The sequence below is a fragment of the Myotis lucifugus genome, unplaced genomic scaffold, assembly GCF_000147115.1.
Source record: "Myotis lucifugus unplaced genomic scaffold, Myoluc2.0 scaffold_365, whole genome shotgun sequence".
Classification (NCBI taxonomy): domain Eukaryota; kingdom Metazoa; phylum Chordata; class Mammalia; order Chiroptera; family Vespertilionidae; genus Myotis; species Myotis lucifugus.
Window position 1 is genome coordinate 231049 of NW_005871413.1, and position 8949 is coordinate 239997.

General features: G+C 39.8%; 1 protein-coding gene across 1 annotated transcript in view; it reads left to right on the plus strand.

Annotated features, from left to right (window-relative positions):
* Positions 1–8468, plus strand: part of LOC102442507 (zinc finger protein 615) — a 14735-nt gene extending 6267 nt beyond the window's left edge. Inside the window, exon 4 of the mRNA XM_023764954.1 lies at positions 6244–8468. Coding sequence (XP_023620722.1) covers positions 6244–8342 — 2099 coding nt within the window. The 3' untranslated portion in view covers positions 8343–8468. The remainder of the gene's footprint in view (positions 1–6243) is intronic.
* The last annotated feature ends 481 nt before the right edge of the window (positions 8469–8949 follow it).

Below are 8949 nucleotides of genomic sequence, written 5' to 3' on the forward strand. Positions count from 1 at the left end.
CTTTCCTCCTCCCTCCCTCTTCTACTCTCTCTGAAAAGCAATGAGGAAAAAATGTTTTGCCCTAGCCAGTTTGCTCAGTGGATAGAGCATTGGCCTGCAGACTGAAGGGTCCTGGGTTTGATTCTGGTCAGGGGCACAGGCCTAGGTTGCGATTTTGTTCGCCGGTAGGGGACATACAGGAGGCAGCCGATAGATGATTCTCTCTCATCATTGGTGTTCCTATCTCACACTCCCTCTCCCTTCCTCTCTGAAATCAATAAAAATCTATTTTCAAAAAAAATGTCTTCAGGTGAGGATTAACAAAAACAAAAAAATCAATGGGAGTTCAGCTGGTGTGACTCAGTGATTGCGTGTCATCCTATGAACCAGGTAAAAACAGGAAGTCACAATTAGATTTCTAGTCAGGGCACATATCCAGATTGCAGAATCAATTTCTGTTAGGGGCATGCAGGAGGCAGCTGATCAACATTTTCCCCGAATATCGATGTTTCTCTCCATCTCCTTCCTCTCCTTCCATCTCCTTCCTGGCCCATGTGGTTCGGTTGGAGAGTTGACCTGTACATAAAATTGTTGGAGGTTCACCCCTGTTGGGGGTCAGGGAATATTCCTAGGTTGCGGGTTCAATCTTTGGGTTGGGGGTTGTATGGGAGACAGCCAATTGACGTTTTTCACATTTATGGTTTTCTCCCCCCACCCTTCTCAAAAATCAATTTTTTAAAATTTTGTTTTATTGCTTAAAGTATTACAAAGAGTATTACATATGTCTCCTTTTTTTTCCCCCCTTGACATTCCCCCTTGACATTCCCCCGGCCTCCCCTACTCCCCAGTGTCCATTGGTTATGCTTATATGCATGCACACAAGTCCTTTGGTTGATCTCTGACACCTCACCCCCTCAACCCTCCCTGGGCTTCCCGCTGTAGTTTGACAGTCTGTTCAATGCTGCTCTGCCTCTGTATCTATTTTTGTTCATCAGTTTATAATGGTCTTTATTATCCATAAATGAGTGAGATCATGTGGTATTTTTCTTTCATTGACTGGCTTATTTCATTTTGCATAATGCTCTCCAGTTCCATCCATGCTGTTGCAAATGGTAAGAATTCCTTCTTTTTTACAGCAGCATAGTATTCCATTGTGTAGATGTACCACAGTTTTCTAATCCATTCATCTGCTGATGGGCACTTAGGCTGTTTCCAAATCTTAGCTATGGTAAATTGTGCTGCTATGAACATAGGGATGCATATATCCTTTCTGATTGGTGTTTCTGGTTTCTTGGGATATATTCCTATAAGTGGGATCACAGGGTCAAATGGGAGTTCCATTTTTAGTTTTTTGAGGAAACTCCATACTGTCTTCCATAGTGGCTGCACCAGTCTGCATTCCCACCAACAGTGCACGAGTGTTCCTTTTTCTCCACATCCTCTCCAGCACTTGTCGTTTGTTGATTTGTTGATGATAGCCATTCTGACAGGTGTGAGATGATACATCATTGTTGTTTTGATTTGCATCTCTCAGACGATTAGTGACTTTGAGCATGTTTTCATATGTCTCTTGGCTTTCTGAATGTCCTTTTTTGAAAAGTGTCTATTTAGGTCCTTTGCCCATTTTTTAATTGGATTGTTTATCTTCCTTTTGTTGAGTTGTATGAGTTCCCTATAAATGTTGGAGATTAAACCCTTATCGGTGACAACATTGGCAAATATTTTCTCCCATGCAGTGGGCTTTCTTGTTGTTTTGTTGATGGTTTCTTTTGCTGTGCAGAAGCTTTTTATTTTGATGTAGTCCCACTTGTTTATTTTCTCTTTAATTTCCATTGCCCTATGAGCTGTATCGGTGAAGAAATTGCTTCAGCATATGTCTGAGATTTTGTTGCCTTTGGATTCCTCTAGTATTTTTATGGTTTCCTGTCTTACATTAAGTCCTTTATCCAATTTGAGTTTATTTTTGTGTATGGTGTAAGTTGGCGGTCTAGTTTCATTTTTTCTGCATGTGTCTGTCCAATTTTTCCAGCACCATTTATTGAAGAGACTGTCTTGACTCCATCGTATGTTCTTGCCTCCTTTGTCAAATATTAATTGAGCATACTGGTTCGGGTCGATTTCGGGGCTCTCTATTCTATTCCATTGATTTGTATGTCTGTTCTTGTGCCAGTACCAGGCAGTTTTGAGAATAGCGGCTTTGTAATACAGCTTGATATCTGGTATTGAGATCCCACCTATTTTGTTCTTCTTTCTCAGGATCGCTGCAACTATTTGAGGTCTTTTTTTTATTTCAGATGAATTTTTGGAGAGTTCATTCTAGGTCTGTGAAATATGCCGTTGGTATTTTAATGGGAAGTGTGTTGAATTTATAGATTGCTTTGGGTAGTATGGACATTTTAATGATGTTGATTCTACCAATCCATGAACATGGTATGTTCTTCCATTTGTTTATGTCTTCCTCTATCTCTTTTTTCAACGTCCTGTAGTTTTCTAAGTAGAGGTCTTTTACCTCTTTAGTTAAGTTTATTCCTAGGTATCTTAATTTTTTTGGTGCGATGGTAAATGGGATTGCTTTTTTAGTCTCTCTGTAAGTTTATTATTGGTGTATAAAAATGCCATAGATTTCTTTTTTTTATATAAATCTATTTTATTGATTTTGCAGAGAGGAAGGGAGAGGAATAGAGAGTTAGAAACATCGATGAGAGAGAAACATCGATCAGCTGCCTCCTGCTCACCTCCTACTGGGGATGTGCCCGCAACCAAGGTACATGCCCTTGACCGGAATCGAACCTGGGACCCTTCAGTCTGCAGGCCGACACTCTATCCACTGAGCCACACCGGCCAGGGCCCATAGATTTCTTGGCGTTAATTTTGTATCCTGCTACATTGCCGAATTCATTTATTAAGTCTAATAGTTTTTTGATGGAGCCTTTAGGGTTTTAGATTCCTATACAATAGATTAGTTCGTATTTTTCATAATTTTATAGGCACTATCAGGTGTGTTATGTAACAGATAGAGGTTTTCTTCATGCAATACAGTTATTTTGAGATTCAACACTTAGTTAATTTTTGATTGGTGAGTAGTATTGTGTTCTATGGATAATGACTTTGCCTATTGATCTATGATGTTGGTTATTTCCAGGTTTGGGGTATTATAAGTAAATCTACTGGGAATATTTATGTTCAGTTATCTCTCTATATATATGTTTTACTTATCAAACTGTTGTTGTGTAGGTGAATGTTTCACATGTTAAGATATATAGAAATGTGACCCCAAATGGTCATTGCTTTTGCCTTCCACAAACCTACAGTATAAAATAAATCCAGTTTTTATACAACTCAAAAAAAAATCACTAAAGCCCTGGTTGGTGTGGCTTAGTGATTAGACCAGGGGTGGGCAAACTTTTTGACTCGAGGGCCACAATGGGTTCTTAAACTGGACCGGAGGGCCAGAACAAAAGCATGGATGGAGTGTTTGTGTGAACTAATATAAATTCAAAGTAAACATCATTACATAAAAGGGTACGGTCTTTTTTTTTTTTTTTTTTAGTTTTATTCATTTCAAACGGGCAGAATCCGGCCCGCGGGCTGTAGTTTTCCCACGGCTGGATTAGACTGTCGGCCCAAAGTGTCGCCAATTCGATTTCTGTTCAAGGGCATGTACCTGGATTGCAGGTTCAATTCCCAGCCCTGGTCAGGATGTGTTCGGGAGGCAACAAATTAATGTGTGTCTCTCACATTGATGTTTCTCAATCTCTCTCTCTCTCTTCCTCCCTCCTTGTGTCTCTCCCTTCTACTCTGTCTAAAAAGCAATGGAAAAAATATCCTTGGGTGAGGATTATCAGGAAAAAAAAAACACTAAAAAAGAAAACCAGTCTTTAAAGAATTTGTGTATGTTGATGGGATCCATACCTGTATTTTCAGAATAAACCTTTCATAAGTTTTATACATTCAACCAATTTTTTCATCTTGGTACTTGGATATGTAATAATCATCTTAAACTTTGTTTCACAATGCACTCTAAATCCCCTTATTCTGAACTTCAATAATATCTCTTGTTGCATTCCACCTACCCAGTGCCTCACACCACGTAATTCCTGGAGTCATCTTTGAGTCCTCACTTTCAGTAACTTTGTCCTGCTTATCTCAGCAATCCCATCATTGAACTTTGTCTTTTCTTCAAATACAGGGCAAAAGTAGGTTTTTATTGGTGAGTACATAAAACACAGGGTTTCTACTTATATTATTATCTATTAATTACTCCATAATTTTGCATATAAACAACTATAAACCTACTTTTGCCTGAGTCTGTATATCCTGGTTTCCTCAACCTCTTACATCTCCATTGCTCCTTGAACCATGTTTCACAGACTGTGATTGCCTTTATTATTTTTTTTTAGGTGCCTATCCTTCAAATTATTAAACCTGGAGGCCCGACAAATTTGACTCTATTCTGAAACAATCTACACAGATATAGTGTCAGACCTTACAAGTTAAGATTTCAGTCCCATAAGACTATACCCTTTCAGATTTCAATCATAAGTCTATATGGTCACCTGTGTTTCTGACCAACTGGCTATAAATTGGAAGTGCTCATGAGCTTTTTTCTGGTTCCATTAATTTGTTAGAGCAGCCCTCAGGGGAGAAGTACTTATATTATAAAGCATACAGATGAATAGGTACATAGTGCATGGTCTGAAGGATTCCTGAATATAGGAGCTTCTGTTCCCATGGAACTGGAGCGAACCACCCATTGAGCACATGTATGTGTTCACTAACCCAGAAGATGATGAAATCTGTTTAAGAGTTTTTATAGAGTTTCAATTCCTAGTCTCTCCCTCCTTTCCCAGAGGTCATTGAGAAAGTCCAGCCTTCTCATCAATTGGTCTTTCCAGTAACTATCGCCATCCTGAGTGTATGTAGAAACCCTGTGCTAAGTTATTTTATGAGCATAAACTCAGCTGTTATTATAAGGGTCTTCTTTTGTTGTTGTTAATCCTCACCCAAGGATACTTATTCCATTAATTTTTTGAGAGAGAGTAAGGGAAGGGTAGAGACAGAGAGAAATATCGATTTGAGAGAGACACATTCATTGGCTGTCTCCTGCATGTGCCCTGACCAGGGCTAGGGATTGAGCCTGCAACCAAAGTACCCATGCCCTTGATCAGAATCAAACCTGCAACCCTTAAGTTGGCAGGTTGATGCTCTCACCACTAAGCAAAACCAGCTAGGGCTGGAAGGCTTTTTAAAAAATATATAATAAAAGATACTCATATCACTTAGGAAATTACAAGGGTTTTATAAGCAGTGTCAAGAACTGTGGACAAAGAGCTGCCGGGGTTCTTGTCCCAGCATCAAGAAGGGTTCAGGAATCTGGAGAAGGCTGTGTGTAGATTTAATAGGAATCCAGAGACTAATAAAGAGTCCGGAGACGAGATATAATTTTGAAAGGCATTGGGGGTCAGAGGAGCTTAGCTAAAGGAGCTAAGATCCAAGATCTTAGGTCTAAGGTCTTAGGTTCTTTCTTAGGTTCTCTCGGTCCCCAGGACCCCATGCTTTTTATTAACACAATTTGTCCTGAGGTGAGGCAGAGATATACACTTCAAAGGGTCAGGGATTTGTACAGAGTCCATTGTTAGAATGGAAGAATTAGCCTACGACTGTTCAGGTATTTGGCCAGTAGGAGGCAATAACATGTAGATTAAGATGCCTTTTAACTGTCTGGCAGCCACAATCAGTTTCCTATTCAGGTTTGGGGAAATGCCTTTAGCCATTCCCAACAGGTGACTACATGTGTGACTCAACCCTGTTGAGTCCCCAGGTCTCATCAACCTTTTGATGAAACTCTTGAAATTATGACATGCTGGAACTGGTCTCCGGCAAGAGCAAATATATTTCTTATTCTACAACACATAGAATTGCCACTAAATAGTTACTCACATGAAAGCATTTTATTAAGCCGAAACCGGTTTGGCTCAGGGGATAGAGCGTCGGCCTGCGGACTGAAAGGTCCCAGGTTCGATTCCGGTCAAGGGCATGTACCTTGGTTGCGGGCACATCCCCAGTAGGAGATGTGCAGGAGGCGGCTGATCGATGTTTCTCTCTCATCGATGTTTCTAACAGAGTCTATCTCTCTCCCTGTCCTCTCTGTAAAAAATCAATAAAATATATTTAAAAAAAAAAAAGAAAGCATTTTATTAAAAGTTTTATTTCAAACTAAGATTATGAGAGATTACAGAATTTACTGTTCTCCTTTTTCCCTAGAGCTCAAGCAAGTTGACGATCCTCTGCATTATCACTTGCAAAATCGAAGCCTTCAGAATAGTGTGGAACAATGCTGTGAACATAATATATCTACAAATGTTAACCAAAGTGAAGGTCATTTCCTATTAAAGCAAAATCATGATATGTTTGAGATTTGTGAGAAACCTTTAAAATCAAATTTATGTTTTGAAAACCAAAACCGAAGCTGTAACTTAACTAATTCTGTTGAGTTGAATGGAGATGGGACAGGCATTCTGCATGGCAACCATGAACAATTTGACACTGAAATTAAATTTCCTGTCAATATGAAAAACATCAATAACAATGCCCAGGTTATAAAGCAACAGAGAACTCACGACCTAGAGAAAGCCCACGTATGTATTGAATGTGGGAAAGCCTTCATCAAGATATCTCAGCTCATTCATCATCAGAGAGATCATATTAGAGAGAAATCTTATGGATGCAGTCTGTGTGGAAAAGCCTTCTCCAGAAAATCCAGGCTCACTGAACATCACAGAATTCATACAAGACTGAAACAGTATGAATGCACTGAATGTGACGAAACATTCCTCAAGAAATCACAGCTCAGTATACATCAGAAAACTCAGATGAGCGAGAAGCCTTATATTTGTGGTGAATGTGGGAAAGTGTTCAAAAAGAGGCACCTCATTTATCATCAGCAGACTCATACAGGAGCGAGACCTCATGAATGCAGTCTGTGTGGCAAGACCTTCTCTACAAAGTCTAATCTGAAGAAACATGAAAAAACTCATGTAAGAGAAAGACCTTATATATGCAATGAATGTGGAAAGGGCTTCATCCAGAAGTGTCGTTTTATTGCACATTATCGAACTCATACAGGAGAGAAACCGTATTTATGTAACGTGTGTGGGAAAGGCTTTGCTGTTATGTACACTCTTACCATACATCAGCAAACTCATACAGGAGAGAAACCCCATGGATGCAGTCTATGTGGGAAGACCTTCTCTACAAAGTCTAATCTCAGTAAACATGAGAAAATTCATACAAGAGAGAAACCTTATATATGCAGTGAATGTGGAAAAGGCTTCATCCAGAAGTGTCACCTTGTTGAACATCATCGAACTCATACAGGAGAGAAACCATATATATGTAATGAGTGTGGCAAAGACTTTGCCTTGATGAACAGTCTTACCAGACATCAGCAAACTCATACAGGAGAGAAACCTTACATATGTAATGAGTGTAAGAAAGGCTTCAGCAGAAAGAGCCTTCTCTTTGAACATCAGCGAACACATACAGGGGAGAAGCCATATGTATGTAATGTATGTGGAAAAGGCTTCACCATGAAGGGTAATCTCAATGTACATCAGCGAATTCATACTTTAGAGAAACCGTATATGTGCAATGAATGTGGGAAAGGCTTCACTGTGAACAGTTCTCTGATTTTACATCAACGAACTCACACAGGAGAAAAACCCTATGTATGTAGTGAATGTGGGAAAGGCTTTCCTGTGAATAGTTCTCTGATTTTACATCAGCGAATTCACACAGGGGAAAAACCCTATGTGTGCAGTGAATGTGGGAAAGGATTCACTGTGAAGCGTTCTCTGATTTTACATCAGCAAACTCACGCAGGAGAGAAAACCTATGTATGTAGTGAATGTGGAAAAGGTTTTCCAGCGAAGATGCAGCTGCTTTTACATCAGCGGTCTCATAGAAGAGAGAAACCATATATGTGTAATGAGTGTGGGAAAGGCTTCACCACGATGAACCATCTCACCACACATCAGCGAACTCATACAAGAGAGAAACCCTACATATGTAATGAGTGTGGGAAAGACTTCACCAGGAAGGGTTTTCTCATCAAACATCAGCTAACACATACAGGGGAGAAGCCCTATGTATGTAGTATATGTGGAAAAGGCTTCACCGTTAAGAGTAGTCTCACTGTACATCAGCGAATTCATACTTTAGAGAAACCATATACATGCAATCAATGTGGGAAAGGCTTTACTGTGAAGAGTTCTTTGATTTTACATCAGCGAACTCACACAGGAGAGAGAAACCCCATGTATGCAGTGGATGTGGAAAAGGCTTCTCAAGAAAGATGCAGCTGATTTTACATCAACGGTTTCATACAGGAGAGAGACCTTATGTATGTAGTGAATGCGGGAAAGGTTTTACAGCGAAGAGTCATCTCATCAGACATCAGCAAAAAATATATAGGAGGGGAGCCCTATGTGTGTAATGGGTATGGAAAAGGCTTCACTATGAAGAGCGATCTCACTTTACATCAGTGAACTCATACTTAAGAGAAACCTTATGCTGTAAAACCAACATAATGGACTAATCAGAAGATGAGTGGATAAAAAAGCTGTGGAACATTTATATGAAGGAATACTATGCAGCATAAAAAAAAGAAGAATCTCTCACCCTTTCAGACAGCATGGAGGGACCTGGAGAATATCATGGTAAGTGAAATAAGTCAGTCATAGAAGGATAAATATTACATGATCTCACTCATATTTGGAATCTAAGTAACAAGTAAACTGATGAACAGAGTGGATCCAGAGACATGGAAGCATGAAACAAAGTGTGGAAACTTGGCAGGAAGGTGGTGGGAGGGTGGGTGGGTGAGAGGTAATCAACCAAAGGACTTGTATGCATATATGCATAACCCATGGACACAGACAATAGGGTGGTGAAGGCAGGGGGTGGGGCTCC